General features: G+C 44.9%; 1 protein-coding gene across 4 annotated transcripts in view; it reads right to left on the bottom strand.

The window, feature by feature from the left end:
• The window catches only part of CDK18 (cyclin dependent kinase 18), a 330,987-nt gene that overhangs the window by 112,013 nt on the left and 192,806 nt on the right, over nucleotides 1-26,168 (bottom strand). For all 4 annotated transcript variants that reach the window (XM_063955137.1, XM_063955136.1, XM_063955138.1 and 1 more), the window contains one exon: nucleotides 3,574-3,630. In XM_063955137.1, the coding sequence (XP_063811207.1) occupies nucleotides 3,574-3,630 (57 nt within the window). The remainder of the gene's footprint in view (nucleotides 1-3,573; nucleotides 3,631-26,168) is intronic.

Here is a 26,168-nt window from a genome sequence, read left to right as displayed (position 1 = left end):
GTACGTATACTGGCAGGAAAAAGAGGCAATTTGGAGTCCCTTGCAAAAACTGGCTTTATTTTACCTAGGTTGCCCCCCCTCCAGTGTGTACTCCGAAAGAGTGTTTAGTGCAGCCGGTCACCTTGTCAGCGATCGGCGTACGAGGTTACTTCAACAAAATGTGGAGAAGATGATGTTCATCAAAATTAATTATAATCAATTCCTCCGTGGAGACATTCACCAGCAATTGCCTCCAGAAAGTACACAGGGATCTGAGATGGTGGATTCCAGTGGGGACGAATTAATACTCTGTGAGGAGGGGGATGTACACAGTGAAAGGGGTAAGGAATCGGAGGATGATGATGAGGTGGACATCTTGCCTCTGTAGAGCCAGTTTGGGCAAGGAGAGATTGATTGCTTCTTTTTTTGGTGGGGGCCCAAACCAACCAGTCATTTCAGCCACAGTTGTGTGGCAGACCCTGTGGCTGAAATGATGGGTTTGTTAAAGTGTGCATGTCCTGTTTATACAACATAAGGGTGGGTGGGAGGGCCCAAGGACAATCCCATCTTGCACCTCTTTTTTTTAATCTTTGCATCATGTGATGTTTGGGGACAATTTTTTAAGTGCCATCCTGTCTGCCACTGCAGTGCCTCTCCTAGATGGGCCAGGTGTTTGTGCCACCCACTTGGGTCGCTTAGCTTAGTCATCCAGCGACCTTGGTGCAAATTTTAGGACTAAAACTAATATTGTGAGGTGTTCAGTGTTCAGAATAGACTGGAAATGAGTGGAATTATGGTTATTGAGGTTAATAATACTATAGGATCAAAATTACCCCCAAATTCTATGATTTAAGCTGTTTTTGAAAAAAAAACAAACACCCGAATCCAAAACACACCCGAATCCGACAAAAAATTTCAGGGAGGTTTTGCCAAAACGCGTCCGAATCCAAAACACGGCCGCGGAACCGAATCCAAAACCAAAACACAAAACCCGAAAAATTTCCGGTGCACATCTCTAGTTACAACACATAATTGCTCATTGAGTGATGAAATATACATCACAGTCCTGTTTTTGTATTATACTAAGCTACTTCAGCCCACTCATTGTTTAAATTCTAACCAATATCAGTGAACATTCCAGAATCCCCTGCAAAATAAATGTATCCTGTAAAAAGATTATTATTATGCATACTATTATTATCATCATCATCATCATCATCATTATTATTATGCAAATTATTACTATTCTTCTTCTTCTTCTTCTTCTTCTTCTTCTTATTATTATTATTATTATTATTATTATTATTATTATCATCATTATGCATTTACAATGATACAGGGCACCCTCTTTTTACTGCTAACTTGTAGTACCCCAAAATTTCCACTACAGCAAAGTTACTACCATACAAAAAATAATGGTAATACCTAATATTAAATCACTTTTGTCAATAAGTATTGTTGACATCTTTCAAAATTTAGGGGGCTATCCAATTAGCCACGATAACGTGATCTGCAATCGTAGGTAAAGTTATCACACCTATCGGCCGAAAAAAATGCTTATTGCAGGTATGCATGCTCCCGTTTTTCAGACAATCCTATTAGAAAATAACAAAAATAAGTAACCTGGGATGTGTTAACCAGCGCAAAGTGCAGGTAAAAATGAAGAAATCAGCCTGTAACCCGAAAAATGCAAAAGTGACCTAAGATAACAGTATAGAAGTATATTGGAGGGGTTGGTTATGCATCTCTTTTGGAGGGCATAATAAAAATATTTTGGAAACTGAATGGGGAAAATTCAAATGTTTGAAAAGTCGGTTGGGTGTCTGTTTTTTCCCTGTCTATTAGATAGGAAAAAACAGACACCCAACTGACTTTTCAAACATTTAATTCCCCCCCTCAATGTGTTAAATGGCTGCAATATGTATTTCTTTAAAAACACTTAAAAATTATTTAAAAAAAAGTTTTTGTTGTGTAAAATAAATGCTCTCATTAAATTTGGGGTACATGAAAATGGGTATAAATATATATTTGGGTCAATTAAAGGCACTTTTAAAAACCTTGAAAAAATGACCAATGACTCCCACCTGCAAACCTAAAAACACTTGTCCTACTCATAAAGCACACCAATATACCTATCCCATACCTTGTACATCATTTTCCATCCCAGCACTTATTCACCCCAAAACTGACATCTCATTTATTGGCTAATTAAAAATAATGAAAAGTTGCAAAGTGCCTATTTAATCGTTATGGAGGGTGTACAAGGGGTTCTGAACAAAGTTACAACATTTTTAGCCAAAAATAGGGATTTTCCACAACTTTTCACCTGCTCAGTGTAGGCGAAGAGAAATTTGCGATAAACCCTACTGAGAGTTATCACATGCGAGTAATTGGATAGCTGCGATACTGCCGGTCACGAAAAAATTTTAATTTGTGGACACCAAAACGGGTTATCGCACCTAATTGGATAATTATCGCACCTAATTAGATGTAATTGTATTTTGTTTCTAGTTTAATGGACATACATACATTTCCATTGCAGGGTTGCGGGGACAGGGTCAATTTGTATAAGCTAGCAAACATATGAAAAGTACCATAGTTGTGCAAACTTTGTGTTAGTTCTTAATAAAATACAGAAGTTTTGCAAATCCCGACCTGAATCTTCACAAAAAGATACACATTTCTAGAAGTACAATATTTTTCATTGGTAAGATTGGTGAAATCAAAGGTGTTTCGTGAAGGCCATACAAAAGTGTCTGAAAATATAAAATATACAACTTAAAAGTAACTTGCAGATGAATACAGAGCTCAAATAAGTCCATCATTTTCATCAGCATGTTACATTTTATCAAGCCTATAAGAGGCACAAAAATAATTTTTTTGATAACCGTATCTTTAAGATACATGTAAGTAAAAAATCCGAAGCATTGCAAAGACTTGGTGTGCTGTAAAATGTATGAAGTCTGTGCCATGTTGTAGGATATGGTTTTCATTACATTTATTATGGACAAAAACACCATCTGATTGATAAGACTTATAACAGTTATTTAACCTAACTGTAAATACTTGTAAAAACTGGGACATCATATCATCATCATCATCATCATCATCATTTAATACACTTTTTTCCCTCAGTGTTGGAATAAACAGAATTAACTGTAACACAGTGAAGTCCAAACAAACAGATATCGGGGTATCCAATTGCCGTGGCTAATAGTCCCGCCGGGTCTTTCCAATTAGCCCCAATAAGCCACGGCTCTGGCTTATCAGGGATTTTGTTTCACCTGTGTTTTCAGGAGAATTTTTTTTTCTTCCTTTTTTTTTTTACAGGCGACCAAATTGCATAGCCTGTAAAAAAATACGGATGAAACATCGGGAGAAATTTTTAAAAACGTTTGTTTTCACACCTGATGTTAATTCACCTCTAATTGGATACCACCCCATAAAGTGGATTCTGTTACATTAAGCATAAGACTACTGTATGTGCCTTGTAAAATCAAGAGACTTATATCCAGTGATAGAAACATCAGAAACATAAAAGAGGGGCACGGAAATGTGTATCCCAGTGAAAATAAAAACTAAGCTTCTTCTCACCTCTCCCAGTTTGTCCAACTTCACGTATGTTTCCAATTTTCCAAACCCAATATCTGACTACACAAAAGCAAATGAAATAAGAACAGATTAGAAAACATCCTTGTCTAGCGTAATGGAAGAAAATATTGTACTTTCAAAGAGGCATGTAAGAAGGGATGCGGACAGGATGCCGGTGGTGTTAGAATACTGAGTTTATCTAATTAACTGCTAGAGGTAATTTGTGTTATTTACAAATTGTTTCAATATGTACTTTTTATCTTATTATCATTTTTCTGAAGCACCTGTACAATCTTCCAAAACTGTAATGTGCCAAGTGGGCACATTTCTCTATACTGTTTGCAGGTCCGTTTTGACAGGTTATAATAACATATATCTTGTATGACTATTTTGGAATATGCAATTTATACTGTGACAACACCAGCGACATTTATTGTGAACAGAGCTTTAAAGTTATCAAACATTAGGGACTGACTAGAGCACATGGAGGACCGAAATAGGGGTTATGACTACAGTGCATCAGATAACCTGATGTGAGCAGCTGCACTTACTGTATATATTTATAATAACTACAATCTTGGATTACTATTTTGAAATTAGCTATTCTGTGATAACACCAAAACGTTTATTGCCTACAGCACTGTAAAGTCACCAAACACTGTACTGTACTAGAATCAAGATAGTGACTGTGGCTGCAGCTCTAACCCACGGAGCTCCAGAATAGCAAATGAGACATATTGTGGGCAATATCGTAAGATATATTATGTATATAAATGTCATAAATGTATGTACTTAGTAGTTACTGAACACCTGTGTATCTATTAAAATGATTAATTAAAAACAATTGTCCCTACACTATAACTGCCAAGATAACTACCAGATCAATGAATGCGTTTTGGTTATAGTGCTTATCATTCTCAATAAAGACTTATTATTTATAATCTGCCACTCTACATTATTGATTGTGGTATAGGACCCATTATCGAATGCCTGATTGAAAATCTTTTATTTACATGAACTCTAATACACTGGCTGTTCAGATGACAGCTATGATTCAGAACAGGGGACAGCAATGTAATATATCATTTTTATTAAGAAAAGGTATCTATTTTATTAAATTCTGTTCACCTCCTCGTTCATGCATGATACACTAGCTACCAGGATGTGAGTTAGCATCCCACCAGATATACGGCCAATATACTGTACTGGTAACTGCAGTGCAATAGTGGTTGTTCAAAACCAACACATGCTGTGATTTAAACTGTATATTATATACACAGAACACCCACATGGGGGGATGTGTTTTATATATATGATTACCAATATAGTTAGATCTATATAGAATTATACATAAGATCAATATTGCATGCAATAGGGAAACCATTACATAGTAATATTAACTGTCGTAGTTACAACTTTATGACATGTTGATTTCATACATAGCATCAAGGGGATGCAGTCAATTTACCTCCAATCAAAATCCCGAAGGTCGAAATCCCGACAGCAATTGACCGACGGTCAAAATCCAGACAAGGTCAAAATCCCGACATGGACAAAATACAGACATTTAAAATACAGAAAAGGTCAAAATACAGACATGTAAAATGTCGACAGGTCAAAATGCCGACATGATTTTTTTCATGATTTTTTCATTGAAACCGACTTGTTCATACTTTACCATCCCAGTGGACCTGGAGGGGGAATATAATAGTGTGCCGAGCGCAGCGAGGCACTGTGCCCGAAGCGCGGCGAGTGGACGCGATACACTTATATGGTGTCCGTGTCGACCTATGTCGACACACACAAAACAATGAAAAGGCATGTCGGTATTTTGACCTGTCGGCATTTTACATGTCTGTATTTTGACCTTGTCGGTCTTTTAAATGTCAGTATTTTGTCCATGTCGGGATTTTGACCTTGTCGGGATTTTGACCGTCGGTCAACTGCTGTCGGGATTTCGACCGTCGGGATTTTGATTGGAGGTATTTCATACCGATCCCGCATCAAGTTTGACTTCCGTATGAATATATAATAATAATAATGAAAGAGCGAGCTTAATTGTTATTATAATGTTTTCTGACCAACACTAATAACTTAATATGCAAATAAGAGATGAGGTTTTTAATTACTTCATATTCTTTTTTTATTATTCTTTATTCTTGTTTTTAAAAATTAACATTTTGCTGACTGCACTTGAAGTAACCATGTTGTTTATAAGGCGTCTATTCATTTATTGTGCTTGACATTAACTATAAACTTTAAGATAGCTTATCAACTAAAATTAAAGACACGGACACAACTGCATTGGATTAAATGGTCATTGAATTTATTAATTGAAATGACCTCACTCGTAGTGGGTGGCCAGGAAGACGCTACCACTAACCAGCTCTAGTCACGATCTTACAAAATGGCGGCGACTAAACGCCCCAACTGTCATGGATGCGACTGAAACGCCCCATCTATATATATCAGCATAACCTGTGTTGCGAAGGTCTCACATATAGCAGAGTGAGGACGCTCCCCAAGGAAGCGCCCCTCGCCCCCCCACAAGGGCAGGACACACTCGCCGTCCTTCAAAAGGGGTAAGTGCCCCACAACACCACTTATGCTACAAGTGACCGCTGGCCAGTAGCGCCTTCCCGCCCACTAAGTCTGAAAGAAAGATAATAGTAAGCCAAATTGAAGAGGGCCAAATTAGAGAGCCAATAGGGTGGGTGGGTCCGCTTCCAGCCGACAAGAGGAAGCAAATCTGGAAGTTTCTACCCTTAATGCACTAAACACCTCCCCTACACTCACCGATAGGCTGGCCCTAACCAATTACAACTCACTCAAAACTCTGATCTGCCTAGCAACAATTGACATCTTCAACCAATCACAAAATTGTAAGACTCTTATATAGATATCGTGCCCAGCCAGGCACTCTCCTTATCTAAGGCGTCTATGCATTTATTGTGCTTGACATTAACTATAAACTTTAAGCTAGCTTATCAACTAAAAATAAAGACACGGACACAACGGCGTTGGATTAAATGGTCATTGAATTTATTAATTGGAATGACCTCACTCGTAGTGGGTGGCCAGGAAGACGCTACCACTAACCAGCTCTAGTCACGATCTTACAAAATGGCGGCGACTAAACGCCCCAACTGTCATGGGTGCGACTGAAACGCCCATCTATATATATCAGCATAACCTGTGTTGCGAAGGTCTCACCACCCCTTCCTATAGCAGAGTGAGGACGCTCCCCAAGGCCATCTCAGTCGCCTGCGAGAGACCCGGAACTGAAGAACCGGCATCTGCTGGAGATGGGTCCGCATCACCGCGCCTCCCGGATCCGTCCTGCACCGGAGCAGCCTGAGGGGCTGCAGTGCTGTCTGCACTAACCTCGGGAACAGAAACAAGCGGAATTAAGTTACCCGGCCCCTCAGCCAAACCAACAGATGAACCGGGGAGGGGGCGCTGCGCCTCCCCGCCCGGGGCCACCAAATGCAACGGTGCACCTGGCACAGGCGGTGCCACCTGAGCCAGCGGCGCGTGGGCTGGGGGAAGGTACGGAGGCACCGTAGCTGCTTGGCTAACGCTGGGAAAGCGAACACCTGGGGACCCAAAACCGCCCTGCCAAGGATACCCGTAAGGCCCCGGCTGCGCCGGGGGATAAGGCGGTTGACAGTATGGGAACTGATGGAAGGCTGGCGCTGGAAGTGAAGTGGATTGAAACCCTCCCGCAAAAGAAGAAACATTAGGTGGGTGGCCGAAAGCTTGCCCCATCCCGGAGGACCAGACTGACTGGACCACCTGCGGAGTGGAAACTAGTGGAGGGAAACTTTGCGAAACTACCGGGGGAAATGGGAATTGCAAGTAAGGCAGGCCCGTACCGCTGGGGGAGGAGAATGCCGGCAAGCCAAGGGTGCTTGTAGCAAAGATACCCCCCGCCACGGACCGAAAATCCGTAACGGAATGCTGGCCTGGCAAAGACACAGAGGCTGCTGCAGAGCCTTGTACAGAAAAGGCCCGCAGCACCTCCAAGTGTCCAGCAGATGGCTGCACCTCCCCACCCAGCATACTACCAGCAGCTTGCTGAGGGCCATGGGATGTGCAGCCAGGCACTAAAATGGCCACCAGGGGAGGAGCCTGACCTAGGAGGGTCTGACTGAAACTATTCAAATCCTCAAAATGCCCGCCGACCCCCCCTGGCCACTGGGGCTCTGTGATGCCCACCAGCAGCCAGGGGTGCGTCAGGGGCCCCAAAAGCACCGGGCGCGGGACCTACAGGGGGCCCACTATGCCCCAGGGTAGCCGCGCCCGCAACCTCCCCTGTGTAAGAATCCAGCACGGCTGGGGGTGCCGAATGCCCGCCGCGCATGCCGCCCACAGCAGCGCCCGCCGCCCCATACCCGCTGATCGCGAGAGAGACGCGGCCGGCGCTGCAGCCCCAGGGACACTCGCGGCCGGGGGTGCCCGGCCCGAGACAGCGACCGTCCAGCGCTGACGGCTGCCGTGCCCGACCCGCTGGCAGCGGGACGCACGGAGCCGCCAAGCGCTGCATTACGCGCAGAGACGGGAGGCGCTGACGGAACGGGCACCCCGCTCCGGAGCTGGGAGCCTGACAAGCGGGGATAGCAGCAGGGCGGCGGAGGCGCACAGCACCCGATGCGGGAGCAGCATCCGACAGCCTTTGGGGACGGGGGGCTGCACGCTTAGGCCTGGGCATAATCGCAGGGTGGGGACGCACACAGGAGCCGGGCAGTGTAATACAGGGGCAATATAGGCAGCAGTATAGAAAATAGGAATAAGGCTGGGTGAATAGATAGAATAGAAGAAAAGGTGCTAAGGGGAAAAATAGAGAATAAGGCAGAAAACTGAAGGAAAGAAAGAAAGAGACAGGCAGACTATAACACAGCCTTCACTTATCCTTCCAGCCGACAAGAGGAGGCAAATCTGGAAGTTTCTACCCTTAATGCACTAAACACCTCCCCTACACTCACCGATAGGCTGGCCCTAACCAATTACAACTCACTCAAAACTCTGATCTGCCTAGCAACAATTGACATCTTCAACCAATCACAAAATTGTAAGACTCTTATATAGATATCGTGCCCAGCCAGGCACTCTCCTTATCTTATAAGAATGTTTGTGCATTTAACTAAAACCTACCTTTTCTGCTGTTGAATCCTACTATTGACAAGTTTGAAGAGTGGCTTAGCAAGCAGCTACACACAAAAAGTGGTAAGCTGTTGGTCAGGTGTGGGTAGCAGCACAACTACCATTATGTGGCGCCATATTTTTTTTTTTGTAAATGCACCATGTTTTTAAGAAGAACATGAATTTGTGGTCCAAGTGGGCAACCTTAGTAGAAGAACACTGGGAAAAATTGGTCAAACAGAAATACACTGTTAAATATTAGACGTGTCAGGAAGCAGCAATACAAGAAAGGAGGGTGACTGCTGGTTTTGAGGTAAGAAAAATGCCCGCTACCCCCAATAAACATGCTTTACCCTTGCACTTTTTCTCCCACTTGAATCTAATTTAAATAAACTAATAATTCAATAGGAAACCTTACTTTTTGCATCTGGTATGTAACAATGTATAATAATGCACTTACCTTTCACACAGCCTCACCCAGCAGCATATACGACAGTGTGCTCTCCAACTGAGGGGGTCATTCCGACCCAATCGCTCGCTGCAGTTTGTCGCAGCGCAGCGATCGGGTCAGAACTGCGCATGCGCCGGCGCCGTAGCGCGCCGGCGCATGGCAGTAGTCGGTGCCCAGCGATCGCCTCTGAGACAGGCGGTCGCTGGGCGGGAGGGGGCTGAATGGCGGTGTTAAGCCGCCGTTTAGGGGGAGAGGTCCGGCCAACGCAGGCGTGGCCGGACCGATGGGGGGGGGGCCACGGCGGCTGCGTTATGTTTCACGCAGTCACTGTGGCCAGCGGGAGCGGCGAGTAACTCCTGGCCAGCCGCATGAGCTGCGCTGGCCGGGAGTTACTCCTCAAATACAAAGGCATTGCCGCTGTGCAATGTTTTTGTATTTGTGCTGGGGGGCCGGCACTGACATGCGGGGCTTACTAGCCCTGTGCTGGGCGTCTCCCCGCATGTCTGAGTTTACGATTGTAGCTGTGCTAAACTTAGCACAGCTACGATCAACTTGGAATGACCCCCTGAGATTGCCATCATGACCTGTACATTTATGCTATCTCAATAACTGGTGCACTTAATAGGAAAAAAAAAAATAGGAATTTAATACCTACCGGTAATTCCTTTTCTCCTAGTCCGTAGTGGATACTGGGGTCTTGTACTTTAGTACTATGGGGAAGTCCCAAAGCTCCCAAATGGGTGGGAGAGTGCTGAGACCACTGTCAAACCGCCTGACCCTGTAAAACTGCCTGACCAAACTGTAAAGCCGCCTGACCAAACTGAAGGTTCGATACCTTGGCCAAGGTATCGAACCTATAGAATTTAACAAACGTGTTCGAACCAGCCCAAGTTGCTGCTCGGCACAACTGTAGAGCTTATACACCCCGGGCAGCCGCCCAGGAACACCCCAAAATCCTCGCTGAGTGGGACTGAATAGACGTCGGCATGGGCAGAGCCGCTGAAGTATAAGCCTGTTGAATGGTCAACCAGAGCCAACAAGCAATATATTGCTGGCTGACCAATCTTGGTGGCATCATAAAGGACAAACAGCGAGTCAGATTTCCGATGACGGGCCGTCCTTTTGGCATAAATCTTCAGACCACATCCAAGGACTCAGGACCAACGGAAGCGTAAGACAACACTGGAACCACAATAGGTTGATTCACATGAAAAGCTGACACCACTTTAGGCAAAAACTGAGGGCGGGTCCTAAGTTCCGCCCTGTCTGCATGAAAAATCAAATAAGGGCTCTTACAGGATAAGGCCCCTAATTCAGAGACACGTCTGGCAGATGCCAATGCTAATAAAATCACTGTCTTCCAGGTGAGAAACTTTAACTCCACCCTATGTAAGGGTTCAAACCAGTCCGATTGGAGAAAGGACAAAACCAGATTAGAGGTCCCACTGAGCCGTCGGAGGTATAAAAGGTGGTTGCATATGAAGAACACCCTTAAGGAAAGTCTGTACTTATGGTAACATGGAAAGCTGTTTCTGGTAGAAAATAGAGAGCGCCGATATCTGCACTTTGATTGAGCCTAAACGTAGGCCCATATCCACTCCCGCTTGTAGGAAAAGTAGAAAGCGACCAATTCTAAATTCCACGGGAGACACCCTTCTACTTTCACACCAGGAAACATACTTTTTCAGATACGATGATAATGTCTTGACGTAGCCATCTTCCTGGCCTGGACCATGGTGGAAATAACCTGGGAGGGAAGACCCTTTCTTCCTAGAATTTCCCTCTCAACTTCGAAGCCATCAAACGTAGCCGCTGTAAGTCTGGATAGACGAACAAACATTGCTGCAGAAGATCGTCATGGAGCGGCAGAGGCCAGCGATCCTCCAGAGACATGATTAGGAGGTCCGAGTACCACGCCCGTCGAGGCCAATCTGGGACAATTAGAATTGCCTGAATGCTTTCCCTTCTTAGCCTGTTTAGTACCCTTGGGATCAGCGGTAGAGGAGGGAACAGGTACACAAACTGGTACGTCCTCGGTGTTGTCAGCGCATCCACTGCTACAGCCTGCGGATCCCTCGTCCTGGAACAGTAATGGCATAGCTTCTTGTTGAGTCGAGAAGCCATCAGATCGATCTGCGGACAGCCCCACCGGTGAACTAACTGTTGAAACACCTGGGGATGTAGGCTCCATTCTCCTGGATAGAGATCGTGCATGCTGAGGAAGTCCGCTTTCCAGTTGTCCACTCCTGGAATGAATATGGCTGAGATGGCCCTTGTGTTGGCATCCGCCCAGAGAAGGATTTTTGAGACCTCTCGCATTGTCCCTCTGCCTCTTGTTCTCCCTTGTCGGTTTATGTACGCCACCATCGTGGCGTTGTCCTACTGAACCTGGATCGCTTGATCCTTCAGGAGATGAGAAGCCTGCAGAAGAGCATTGTAAATTGCTCTGATCTTTAGGATGTTGATCGGCAGACCCGATTCCTGTCTCGACCATATCCCATGGAACTGGGCCCCTTGGGTCACAGCCCCCCAACCTCGGAGGCTGGCATCTGTCGTCAGTAGAATCCATGAGTGGATATTGAAACTCCTGCCCCCTACCAGGTGAGGAATTTGTAGCTACCATAATAGAGAGATCCGGGCTCTAGAGATAATGGGGGTAATTCTGAGTTGATCGCAGCAGGAACTTTGTTAGCAGTTGGGAAAAACCATGTGCACTGCAGGGGAGGCAGATATAACATGTGCAGAGAGAGAGTTAGATTTGGGTGGGTTATTTTGTTTCTGTGCAGGATAAATACTGGCTGCTTTATTTTTACACTGCAGTTTAGATTGCAGATTGAACACACCACACACAAATCTAACTCTCTCTGCACATGTTATAGCTGCCTCCCCTGCAGTGCACATGGTTTTGCCCAACTGCTAACAAAGTTCCTGCTGCGATCAACTCAGAATTACCCCCAATGTCACTTCCTGATGCATGTGAAAATGAGACCCCGTCCATTTGTCCAGCAGATCCAGCTGAAAGGATCGGGCATGAAATCTGCCGTACTGGATTGCTTCATAAGCAGCTACCATCTTGACTAGTAATCGGATGCAAAGATGAATGGATACCTTGCGAGGACTGAGCACCGAGTGAACCATAGCCTAGATAGTCAAGGCCTTTTCCATCGGAAGAGAAACACCTTTTGAGACACTGTATCCAGTATCATTCCCAGGAACTGAAGCCGCTGGGTCGAGTTCTGAAAATATATGTTCCACCCATGATCCGTAAGTAGGCGAGTCGTCAGATCGATGCTGTTCAGCAGACGCTACCTAGACACAGCTTTTATTAGGAGATCATCCAAGTATGGGACTATGTTCACTCCCATCATGCGCAGTTGCAGCATCATATCTGCCATAACTTTGGTGAAGACCCTCAGAGCTGTGGATAAACCGAAGGGTAAAGCCTGAAACTGGAAATGGTCTTCCAATATGACGAACCTGAGGTAAGCCTGATGTGGTGGCCACATGGGAATGTGTAGGTAAGCATCCTTGACGTCCAAAGACACCAGGAACTCTCCCTACTCCAGAGCGGACACCACTGCCCGCAGGGATTCCATCTTGAATTTGAACACCCGCAGATACGGGTTTAGAGGCTTCAGGTTCAAGATGGGGTGCACCAAACAGTCTGGCTTGGGAATGACAAAAAGACTGGAGTAAAAACCCCTGTTGTATAATGGAGGACGTACAGGAATTACCACCCCTGTCTGCAAAAGTTTTTGAATAGCCTCGTGCAAGGTAACTTTTGCTGCGGGTAAAGCTGGTAAGCCCGACTTGAAAAACCTGTGAGGAGGGAGTGCTTGAAATTCCAGCCGGTATCACTGGGAAATGAGGTCCCTCAGCCAAGGATCCTGGCAGGACTCCACCCACACGTGGGCAAAGTGTTGAAGGTGAGCACCTACCTGAAAGTCGCCTTGTCATGGGGCCAACTGTCATGCGAAAGGCTTTGCGGCAGGGGATACGGTGGTCTGGTCCAGGGAGACAGCAGGTTCAGGTTTACGGGACTTACCACGAGATCCTCTGGAAGTGGTGGAGACCCCTTGACCCCTGCCTCTGAACCTTGCCACACGAAAGGACTGCAAGGAGGGTCCTGCTGTGTAAGGACGTCTAGCAGGCGGCATAGCCGATGGCAGATAAGTAGACTTACACGCCGTTGCTTGGGAGATCCATTTATTTAGTTCATCACCAAAAAAAGCATCACCTGTAAAGGGAAGATTTTCTACACCCTTTTTGGAATCATCGTCTGCCGACCACTGGCGCAACCACAGAGCTCTGCGCGCCAAAACAGCCATAGCAGTAGAGCGGCAATTACTCTTACACAACTCCTTAATAGCCTCGTTCGTAAAATTTGCAGCATCCTGTATATGTTGCAGCAGAGTAACTACCTCTTCTCGGGGCAAAGAGTCCAAACCGTCGATAACATTATCAGACCACTTGACTATTGCCCTGGAAATCCACCCACAAACAATTGTGGGGTGTTGAGCGGCCCCTGCCGCCGTATATACTGCCTTGAGCGTGGTCTCAATCTTACGGTCAGCTGGCTCTTTTAGGGATATAGCCTCTGGCACTGGCAGTACCAATTTCTTAGACAGTCTGGACACAGACGTATCGACATGTTTTCCCATACCTTCCTGTCCTCATCGGGAAAGGGAAAAGTAGTTAAAAACCTCTGAGGAATTTAAATTTTTTTATCAGGGTTTAACCATGCCTCCCTGGCCAGGGAGTTCAACACTTTAGACACAGGAAAAGTCGCTGAGGTCTTTGGTTTAACATTAAAATACAACTCCTCATCCTGCTTTTACTCCTGATCCAGTATGTGAAGGGCCTCTCTCACAGCGAAGGTGGGGGCCTCCACCCCTGGGGACAGAGAGCTGTCCTCATCCATATCATCATCATTATTAATAAAGCTAAATATTTATCTTATATAATACCCTTTATGAGGTCTAAGAACACTGTACGCTATCTACGTATGAAGTACCGTAAGGGTACGCACGTTGCGTAACAATCGCTTAGCCGTAGTCGAGACGCTCAAGCGTCACGTTCGCTCACGGCCAAGAGATCACGGGCAGGCACGCTCTTGGCTGCCGACTAACTTAATGATTCGCTATAGCGTAGCGGACGCTCGGGACCACGAGGAGATCACCAGCGGCGCTGACGCTCACAATGTTAAACCTTTATATCTAAACCATAAACAATGAAATATGCTGTAAAACCTTAGTGTAGAGATAGGGTGTATATGCAACCTAGTGTAACCTTATTAACTTAAAAGCTGTTTGAGCATCACCGACGCTCTGAGAATACTAGACACTATAAGAAATACACAGATACCTGGGCTTAGGGTCCAACGCCTAATATGTATATATTTTGAATGATAAACTTGCAAAAGAATTAATACAAATACAAATCATACACTACAATATAACATAGACTACCTAACCAGCTAACTACACAGGAAATATAATACACTTACTATTTAAAGGAAAATAAGAGAGAAAGAGGAGAAGGGAGAGAGAGAGAGAGAAATTGGCCCACAATAACAAGAAGATCAATATAGTTGCGGAGAAACACTTACGCACAAGGGGAAACGATCGCATGCGCCTCGATATCCAGCTCCCGATTATCAGCAATGAGAACCGTTGAAGAGAGTGAACTGGATATGGTCGGCCTGCCTATTTATGCCCCACACACAATGCAATTCAATGGTCCCTACAATCTCATTGTTCATTGGACACAGGAATTCGGCTTCGCATTATAACAAAAGGTCATAGGTTGATTCATACAGGTGGGCTGTGACTGCTTCCAACTGTTCAGGTGGGTGGGACACTGAGTTTCCCGCCGCATGACTAAATAAGAACAAATAATAGTAAATGGACATAAACTTCTTATGTCCATAACTATTTGCACGAGCGATTAATCCGCTCCAAACCAACACCGGAATATTGCTATTTAAATACTCTTCCGATGGGTACCAAACACCACTGTATGACCCCTGTTAGACCCTTCGTACAATACAAAGAGGGATCTCTCTGTTCAGGAACATGCTATGTTAACTAAACTTTCAGAATCTATCAAAGGGACCATGATCTACAAAATACATTATATAGTGAAAATATGTAACGATTGAGTCGCACGCTACGATCACATAAACTCTACCGTAAATACGCATACCGTGCGCCTGCGGGTGCCCGCGACTGTGAGTATGCGCACGTACGGGAGAGCGCACGTACGGGAGAGCGCACGCATGCGCAGCACGGACCTGTGTGAGGTGCAAATATGGTAGCGTGCATAGAGATATTTTTCTGACTTTGACAGTCCACCCTTTGGCAGTCAATAATAACTGCCACCTTCTAAAACATTTCAAAAAAAGAAAAATATATGTCAGGGGTTAATACATTTACATGGTTGGGTAGGGGAGGAGAGGATAAGGTAGGAAAAGGGTATGACCTAGTGAGATAGCAGAAGCATGTGTGTATGAATCCGTGCTTGGGGGTCATGTATCATCGTGCCGTACGTGTTTTAACTCAAGCTTCGAGGTATTGCGAAGTATACATTTGAATTCCTTCTTATCCCGTGGTACGGGTCTGTGGATGGGCTGTCAAACTTTACCGAGCTCTTTTCGGCTTTGGTTGTAACAAAATGGGGGAGCACATTTTAGTTGATGATACATGAATGGGGGAGATATGTGATTGCTGATATCTGTGCCTGTATTCCCTATCGACTATGTGTGTCATTACCTGAGGGTTGTAGAAATGAAGAAAAGACATAATTACGGTAAATGCGGTGGTATTCTATGTCAGGTAAATGTACATTCGTCGATTGAGGTCTTGTTTGGTGTCTGTTGAATGCAGTCTTCTTTGTGCTTTTGCCCATAAGGTGCGAGCAAAAGCTGTCAATGTCCATAGATTTACAAAAGTGTTGGGCTAGCGTAATTTTAAAATTTCTAGGGAAACTGGGGATCCATGGCATAGTTCATCAAAAATCTGTGTATCAGGTTGTCAAAACTTCTTCTTTAATCCCTCTGTTGTCTGTATATCGGCTCATCAAATTCCTCGTCCAAGTGGGTCTTTTTACCTTGGAGGAAACGGAAAAACAGGTGAAAGAAACGGACCGTAGAAATCGCATTTTCATCACATCATTGTTTCTACATTTGGGTCATAAATCAAGTCCATTGGAATTACAGTTTCCTCACTCCTTAAACTCATTACCCTAGTACGACGATTGCACCTCATTAAAGCCTGACCGCATCTAAATATCAAACCAATCGTTATGATAACACCTAAGATACATAGGAGAAACTTCCCAACATCCATTATGACTCCTTGAGCCCAGTCTCCTAAACCAGAGAACCAATTTCGCGGGTTCAACCATGACACCCAACCAGTCAGCTCATTACCTACAGCAGCAAGAGTGAGATTGTGTCTCCTGCGAAATTCCCACTTCAGTTGGAGAATATCGTCCATCTTTTGGTCTATGACCTCGACCGGGTCCTCGGTGCTATTCGTAATATATGTGCAACATTTCACGCCGTATTGTGTTGCCAGTGTGACACAATATCCGCCTGTCACTGCTGTGAGGTAATTAAGAACCATTCTATGCTGTACCAGTTCTGTTTTATAAGCCTGAAGTTCTCTTCCAGTATACCTAAACGTGTCATCATACATTTCAGTGATATTATCTAACAAATTGGCGAGCGCAGATATGTATTTATAATTCAACACTCCTCTAGCGGTGCGAGTGATATCTAACGCGATTAGAAACTGAATCCCGGTGGATTCATGGATCATGTCAGAGGCCGGATGCTCTGTTCTTTCTATCAGGTGCCGTTTAACTACGTGCTCGTAATGGGTGTGAGTATAAGGAGTTTGGGCAACACGGTGTATGTCTTTCATTTTGTCATGTGATACAGTCATTACTTCAGGCAGTACTTTTCCAATATAACACAATCCTTCAGAGTTTGGGGCAAGCCACTTATACGCCTTTCTCCCGCATATGAAATATGCATCATCGGGGAGAACATATGGGACGGAGTAGGACATAACCATATTACACACCTTCCATGTGAAATCTCCTAACCCTAATTCTTCCATCTGCTTAGTACACGTATCAGGTTGTACGATATGTGCACAGTATCCTGGTGATACCTCTCCAACTTTCGTAATCCTATTTCCTAAGGTATACCTATACCGGAAAGATTTTCCTCTACTGGCTATGTGGCGTATAAGCTCTGTATCTGTAGGCATTCTATCTGCTCTATGCGAAAAGGTCATGGTTTGATTACTCCATGACACTTCCCAATTTCCCGGCTTTCGGGGATTGGAGATGTTAAAACATAATAGGGACCTATCCACATGGTATTGGTGGAGCTTCAAACTAGGAGGGCTGGAGATATTAAACCTCCTGTCCACCGGTCTCCCACCACTTAACTCAAGTACCTCCCCTAACGTTAAAGGAAATGGTACTAGCCCTGATTTGCTATGACCTTGAGGTACTTGAGAGCATACCCAACAATCTGTTTTATTTAACACACTACCCACTAAGGAGTGATAGTCACTCAATGGATGCCGGTCCATATGGATATTAAAACTGGATTGGCATTTCTTTATGCACCCATCCTCAATGACATTGTTACAGAGCCGACAGATACAGTTTTCTTCAGCTAACAATCCTTCACAATTCCTTCTATGGTCAATGCTATCGGATCGTTTTCTGATACTCGCCTTTGCTTGTTGATTATGTTGTTCTTGGAAAACTACGCCTCCATCTCTGTCATCAGAACCCATTCCAGAACCTCTCTCGACCTCCATGGTACTCTCGCCGGAACAGACTGCTCTGGTCAACATCATGGTCAACAGGAAAATCCGGATCACAGTCTCTTGGGGCAAGTCCATCTTGTAGGAGGAAACGGAGAAGAATGAGAAGGGGGAAAAAAATAATTTGAGGGAGAGGGGATGGGAAGTTGGAGAAAAACAATAAAAGGGAACAGGGGATCGACAACTGATTTTGGTCTTGTGATTTTCAATGCTCAGGTGCCGCCTCAATCTTCCTGGAACAGACACTCCAGTGATACAACCTCTACCGTCTGTTCCTTATCACGGGACCTCTCTGGATCAGCAACCTTTTTACAGTGGGACGAATGAACCCAAGTCTCTCTCTCAGCAACCTTCAATGCTGTAGTGCTAGTCAATAAGACCTGGTATGGTCCTTCCCATCTGTCAATAAGGCAACCTGAGCGTAGAAAATTCCGTATCATTACATAATCCCCAGGTTCAATGTCATGACAATTACTATCTGGTAAATCAGGAATCACTAACTTCAGATTATCATTTTGATTCCTTAACTGTTTACTCATGTTAATCAAGTATTTTACAGTCACTTCATTGTTACACTTCAAATCATCCTGAGGGTTAATCATAACATGCGGTTGTCGACCAAACAAGATTTCAAAGGGAGACAGATTAAGAGGGGACCTGGGAGTGGTTCTGATGCTGTACAGTACAATGGGTAAAGCTTCTGGCCATGTCAATCCTGTCTCTGCCATCACTTTACTCAGTTTATTTTTAATAGTGCTGTTCACTCTTTCCACTTTCGCACTCGCCTGTGGATGGTATGGAGTGTGCAGCTTGCTATCAATTCCCATCAATTTACACATTCCTTGAAAGACATCACCTGTAAAATGGGTACCCCTATCACTTTCGATAATTCTAGGGATACCATATCTACATACAAATTCCTGCACAATTTTCTTAGCAGTAAACATAGCGGTATTTGTGGCCGCCGGAAATGCTTCGACCCAATTTGAGAAAACATCTATACAAACAAGTACATATTTCAAATTTCGACAAGGGGGTAATTGAATAAAGTCAATCTGTATTACCTGGAAAGGGCCGCCGGCAGGTGGGATATGAGATGGTTCTGTAGGTATTGCCTTTCCGATGTTCTTTCTCAGACAGGCAAGGCATGACATTGCCCTTTTACTCGCATGAGAAGAAAATCCTGGGGCACACCAATATGCTCTTACCAACTTGCACATCCCTTCCTTGCCCAGATGAGTCAGCCCGTGAGCTGCCTCAGCTAAGCATGGAAGGTATGCTTTGGGGGCCACTGGTTTACCGTGTCCATCCGTCCAGAGTCCTGAGGACTCCTGACCATATCCCTTTGCCTTCCAGACTGCCTTTTCCTGTGTGGAACACAAATTTTGCATCTCACACAACTTCTGAGTGTTGATGGTATTAAATACCATCAGTTGTGTGGTGTCTGTCTGTCTGGGGGTAGCAGCTGCTAATTTAGCAGCTTCGTCTGCTCGGCTGTTACCAAGTGATACTGGGTCTTGGCTATATGTGTGTGCTTTACATTTGATAACAGCCACTCTATCGGGTTCCTGTATCGCTGTTAGAAGCCTTTTTATGTGAGCTGCATGCGCTACCGGTGTACCAGCTGCCGTCATGAAATTTCTGAGGCGCCATAGGGCTCCGAAATCATGGACTACCCCGAATGCGTATCTAGAGTCGGTGTAGATATTGGCTGATTTGCCCTTAGCCAATTCACATGCTCTGGTTAGGGCGACCAGTTCAGCAACCTGGGCTGAGTGAGGTGGGCCTAGCGGTTCCGCTTCTATGGTGCCTTGGTCATCTACGACTGCGTATCCAGTACACAAGTCTCCCGAGTCTGACTGTCTATGACAACTACCGTCCGTGTAGAACGTAAGTTCTACATCTTCCAGTGGGTTGTCACTGATGTCAGGCCTTGCGGTAAAATTTTGGGTCAAATATTCCATACAATCATGAGTGTCTTCCTTTGTATTAAATCCTCCTTCCCCCCCACTCTCATCCTCCACCCTTTGTGCCTGTCCAGGCACACCTGGGAGATATGTTGCAGGATTTAATGCACTGCATCTCCTTATGGTGATGTTTACGGGGGCCATTAGTGCCAATTCCCATCTTGTAAACCGCGCTGATGAGACGTGTCTGGTTTGGGCAGAATTTAACAAGGCTGACACTGCATGTGGTGTATGAATTGTGAGGTTGTGACCTAGCACGACGTCTTCGCTTTTCGTTACTAGCAATGCTATCGCAGCAACGCTTCGCAAGCATGTGGGGAGGGATCGCGCTACCGTATCTAGCTGAGCGCTGTAATATGCTACTGGCCTGCTGGCATCACCGTGCTTTTGGGTTAGTACGCCTGCCGCGCAACCAGCACTTTCTGTTCCGTATAGTTCAAAGGGTTTCCCATAGTCAGGCATACCTAATGCTGGTGCCTGCGTTAGGCACTGTTTAAGTCTCTCAAATGCTGTCTCAGACTCGTCTGTATGCGAAATCCGATCAGGTTTGTTTGAGGAGACCATCTCCTGTAAGGGTAACGCTAGGATGGAAAACCCTGGGATCCAGTTACGGCAATACCCACACATTCCTAAAAATGTTCTGATCTGTTGCTGGGTTTGTGGCAGAGTCATGTCTCTAATTGCTTGAATTCTATCAGCGGTCAGGTGTCTCATTCCTTGTGTTAAACAGTGTCCCAAATATTTTACCTTAGTTTGGCATAATTGCAACTTGTCTTTGGAAACCTTGTGTCCTGTGTCTGGTGATGTTCCTATCGTGATCAATAGCAGCCTCTCTCAAAGTAGCCACAGACAGACCTCGCCAACATGGTTGTGTGGTCTGTACCCTAGTCTTCAATGGCTCTTTTAAACCATCCATCAGTACCGATACTGCTACTTCCCGATGGTTTATGTTTGTTTTAATGTCCTCTATGCCTGTGTATTTTGCCATTTCTGATAATGCTCTGTGAAAATACTCTGCAGCTGTTTCTGACTCCTTCTGTTTAATGGAGAATATTTTGTTCCATTTAACTACGGCTGGGAAATACTCTTTTAACTGTAAGCTTATTCTTTTTACATTGTCTTTGTTGTACACATCTGTAAGAGGTACATCCTGATCTAATCCACAGTCAGCTAAAAATTGAGCTGCGTCGACATTGGAGGGTAAACATGCTCTCAGCAATATCTGCCAGTCTTTATTGTTGGGCTCTAACGTGTTACCTAGGTCTCTGATGTATTTTTGGCTGGCAACTAAGTCTTTTCTAGGGTCAGGGAATTCCGACACTATGGTCCTTAATTCCATTCGGGAAAATGGGCTGTACATGGCAATGTTCCTAACAGGAGTGACTCCTGAAGTGTCTGTTTTCCCATTTGGAACTACTATTACCTTAACAGGATTAACTCTAACAACCTCATCCTGTGTAGATTCTACAGGCTGTGGTGAAATAGTTTCAGCATAGTGTATGGTGCCGTACTTACCCGTTGATACGACCTCACCTATCCCTCCGCTAGGGGCCTTTGTTACTAATCTCGGGGGTTGAGCTGTGCCTACTGTGGTCTCTGCTACGGTGGCTGCTAGAGAGAGCGCTGAAATTGTTGCCGATTCGTCCTCTTGATCACACTCCTGAGGAAAGTTCAAAACAGGGTACAACTTGCACGGGTTAATACTTGCATTGGTTAATTGGTTAACATTATCTTTAACATTTACACAGTTGCTAAGTGTTTGTTTGTTACACCTTAATGCGTCATTCTCCGCAACCAATTTTTCTCCCGATATATATGGTGGCGGTGGGGCCGTGGCTATCAGTTTTCTGATCGAGCCAGATCCCGCCGCCTGAGCCAATCCTCTCTGTATGTCACCCTCCTGTTGCCACAACTGTAAATAATCATAATGCTTGATTCGTCTCTTGGCTGATTTAATGAGCCATATCCTTCTCCTTAAATTCGTTAATACTTCTGTGCTGAAGCTACCTACTCTTGGGAATTTCTCCCCGTCATGTACCGTCATTCTCTCCCATTCATCACATAAAGCTTCTGTGTGACTTCCGTATTTCTCACACATTACGTATCTTGCCGACCCGACTGGTCGGTTCACTGAATCAACCCGAACCGAGGTTGATCGCCCCCTACCTGAACAAGTGGCCCCCATAGTTCGAAGGTGTTGCTTTATTCAACCAACCCTTACGCAAACCAAAATGTTCAAAATAGGCTGACGGTGGCGGTTTACCGAGTACCCCACTCACTCGCCCACGCCGACCAATACGACCTGATCACACCGATATGGTGCTGGCGTACTCGACCTAGGGCCCCTGCGACCTGAACCTCTATTTACTGGAACCTGTGAGGGTGATCCGAAGAACACTTACTCTTTCCAGTAACTATTGGTTGTTGGATAGTTCCTGAGTGAGCAGCGAACCTCCCTTAAAATAAAAAAAATTACACAAATCACGTTAGAATGTACAAATAGCGTTTATGACCTTCGTACACAAATAGTACCGGTCAGGTTTACTAATGCACACAATTACGTGCGGTACAATCGTTCAGCACATAAGCAACTAATCTTATGTACGGAGCGACCAGTGGAATCGAAAATTGCGGCTGCGAATTCCTTCAGCCAGAGCTTGTATGGCCTATATGGGTGTTGCACCAACCCTTTCTTGGTGTTGTGCCTGTGGACTGTATAGCGGACTTCCTTGTCTGCTGTACCTGAACCTGCTGGTCTGCTATGACCTCCTGGTCTGTTACAGTATGACCTCCTGGTCTGCTACACTCTAATGCTCAAATTGTATGTTTTAACCAGGGATGCCTCCCTAGCCACCATGTACGTCACTTACACGCATGTACCTCACGAGAACTCGACTTTTCTTGTGGTTCAACCTCAAAAATTGTAAAAACAAACACTCACTCACCACATATACACTTTTGTTTCTATTTCTATTTCTGCGCAGAAATTTCTCTTTAGACCAGATGTGTTACAAATTAGGAGAAGGATCTATTAATTTAAATTTCGAATTTTAAAATAGATTTGCGCGATTTATCGCCTTGCGTTATTTACCGCGTTGCGCTATTTATCGCGTTGAAAAAAAAATTAACACTTGTGATTTGAGTTACGTGGGCGTACCCGTACGCTCCGTTGCGTAATATACGCTGCGTGCGTCGGCCCTTGGGTTGCGTACACAAGTCTCAGTCCTTTGTTAGAGACACGTGTACGCAAAGCAAAGATCCACCGTAACACAATTTATACGTTTATCAATGTAGATGATCCTTTATCATCTACCACGCACCACACTGACTTCGCCTTGTCTCTCAGGCACAGCTGTGTGTTTGTCTATACTTTAACTATATTACCTTTACTCTTAAACTATGAAATAGCGGCAAATCTCTCTTAGCACGTTTATCAACTATAAAACTGGCAAACAGGAGAGTGATATACGAAAATACACAAATGAAAAAAAAAGAAATGCAGATATGCGTGCGTGTGTACGCAAGGCAGAAAAATAAACAGTTTTAAAAGAGACTAGCGTGTTGTTCTTACCTCCGGTTCCCGGATTCCTTCAGCACCCTTTACTAAGAGAAGCAGACGCTTATCCAAACAGCACTGCGAGGAATATGATCTCCCGCCCTTTGCTGCTGGATAATGTCTGCTGAAATTACCTAGTGCAGATATGTGAAGGACAGGACGAGCCCGCAATTGATAAAGCTAAATATTTATCTTATATAATACCCTTTATGAGGTCTAAGAACACTGTACGCTATCTACGTATGAAGTACCGTAAGGGTACGCACGTTGCGTAACAATCGCTTAGCCGTAGTCGAGACGCTCAAGCGTCACGTTCGCTCACGGCCAAGAGATCACGGGCAGGCACGCTATTGGCTGCCGACTAACTTAATGATTCGCTATAGCGTAGCGGACGCTCGGGACCACGAGGAGATCACCAGCGGCGCTGACGCTCACAATGTTAAACCTTTATATCTAAACCATAAACAATGAAATATGCTGTAAAACCTTAGTGTAGAGATAGGGTGTATATGCAACCTAGTGTAACCTTATTAACTTAAAAGCTGTTTGAGCGTCACCGACGCTCTGAGAATACTAGACACTATAAGAAATACACAGATACCTGGGCTTAGGGTCCAACGCCTAATATGTATATATTTTGAATGATAAACTTGCAAAAGAATTAATACAAATACAAATCATACACTACAATATAACATAGACTACCTAACCAGCTAACTACACAGGAAATATAATACACTTACTATTTAAAGGAAAATAAGAGAGAAAGAGGAGAAGGGAGAGAGAGAGAGAGAAATTGGCCCACAATAACAAGAAGATCAATATAGTTGCGGAGAAACACTTACGCACAAGGGGAAACGATCGCATGCGCCTCGATATCCAGCTCCCGATTATCAGCAATGAGAACCGTTGAAGAGAGTGAACTGGATATGGTCGGCCTGCCTATTTATGCCCCACACACAATGCAATTCAATGGTCCCTACAATCTCATTGTTCATTGGACACAGGAATTCGGCTTCGCATTATAACAAAAGGTCATAGGTTGATTCATACAGGTGGGCTGTGACTGCTTCCAACTGTTCAGGTGGGTGGGACACTGAGTTTCCCGCCGCATGACTAAATAAGAACAAATAATAGTAAATGGACATAAACTTCTTATGTCCATAACTATTCGCACGAGCGATTAATCCGCTCCAAACCAACACCGGAATATTGCTATTTAAATACTCTTCCGATGGGTACCAAACACCACTGTATGACCCCTGTTAGACCCTTCGTACAATACAAAGAGGGATCTCTCTGTTCAGGAACATGCTATGTTAACTAAACTTTCAGAATCTATCAAAGGGACCATGATCTACAAAATACATTATATAGTGAAAATATGTAACGATTGAGTCGCACGCTACGATCACATAAACTCTACCGTAAATACGCATACCGTGCGCCTGCGGGTGCCCGCGACTGTGAGTATGCGCACGTACGGGAGAGCGCACGCATGCGCAGCACGGACCTGTGTGAGGTGCAAATATGGTAGTGTGCATAGAGATATTTTTCTGACTTTGACATTATCTACATAAGGCTGATCAGAAGCAGATTCAGACTGGAGCACCTGTGGCATTGAGCATTTTTGTGAAACCACTAGATGGGGCTGAGAAGCCTTCTTTGTATCTTCTGCCTTGGCCACAGAATCAATAGAATGCTTCAACACCTGTCTCTCCCTTTTAGCCGCAGCTAATTCAGAATTAACATGCTGGATCATGCTAGTAAAGCTGTCCAGCCAGACAGGTGCTTGTGAACTGTGTCCGTGTGGAGACAAGGAACATTGTTCACACATGAGTGACCCCACTGAAGACGGGGATGAATTACAGGCAGTACACAACCATGTCTACAGACATCCTTCACCCTGTAAAACAACGCAGCCCACTGACCAAACACCTCCACACAGACCCTAGAGAGCCCTAGGAGGGACACTTGAGGAGCAGACACCAGCACCCAGAAACACAGCAGTATAAGAGTAACTAAATGTATGACCTGATAGGAGTGCAGCGGTACTGTTGCTAGTGTGCTCCCCATGTCTAAGACCCCCTGGTACCAGTACGGAGTCCTGTAGCAGCGTGGGTTTCTGGAGGAGCAGGGTTATGTGCAGCTTGAGCCGCAAGAAGCAGGAAAATGGCACCTTCGCGCCTCAGGTCCCGGTCTGGGAAGCCTCGCCCTTTGTAATGGCGCGCGGTCCCTGTTAATAGATTATACTGGCTATGTCAAAAATAGATATATACAGTACTCCCAAAGCCTTTCTGTGACAGTGAGCACCGAGGGGTGTCTGCCCGTTGCCAGTTTGTCCGCGGCAGGCACCGCAGCTCAGGGCCTGTGACAGTCGCGCGAACTGCTGCCAAAACTGCACCGGGGACCCGCTAACCAGGACCCCGGTGTAACACTCACCACACCTGTATCTTCGGTATCTGTTAGAGGGTGGTGGCTAGCTGCCGGAGTGGGCACACATACGAACGATGTGTGATCAGTACCTCAGGATCTCAGTGTCCTGTCAGCTGGGATTCCGAACCATTAACCCTCAGGAGGTTGGACTTCCGGTTCCGTGTTGATGGCGTGAGGCAGCAGGCTCCGGAGCTCCGCCA

Source organism: Pseudophryne corroboree, chromosome 2, assembly GCF_028390025.1.
Source record: "Pseudophryne corroboree isolate aPseCor3 chromosome 2, aPseCor3.hap2, whole genome shotgun sequence".
Taxonomy (NCBI): domain Eukaryota; kingdom Metazoa; phylum Chordata; class Amphibia; order Anura; family Myobatrachidae; genus Pseudophryne; species Pseudophryne corroboree.
Note: the sequence above shows the minus strand (reverse complement) of the source record. Positions and strands in the feature narration are given on the sequence as shown.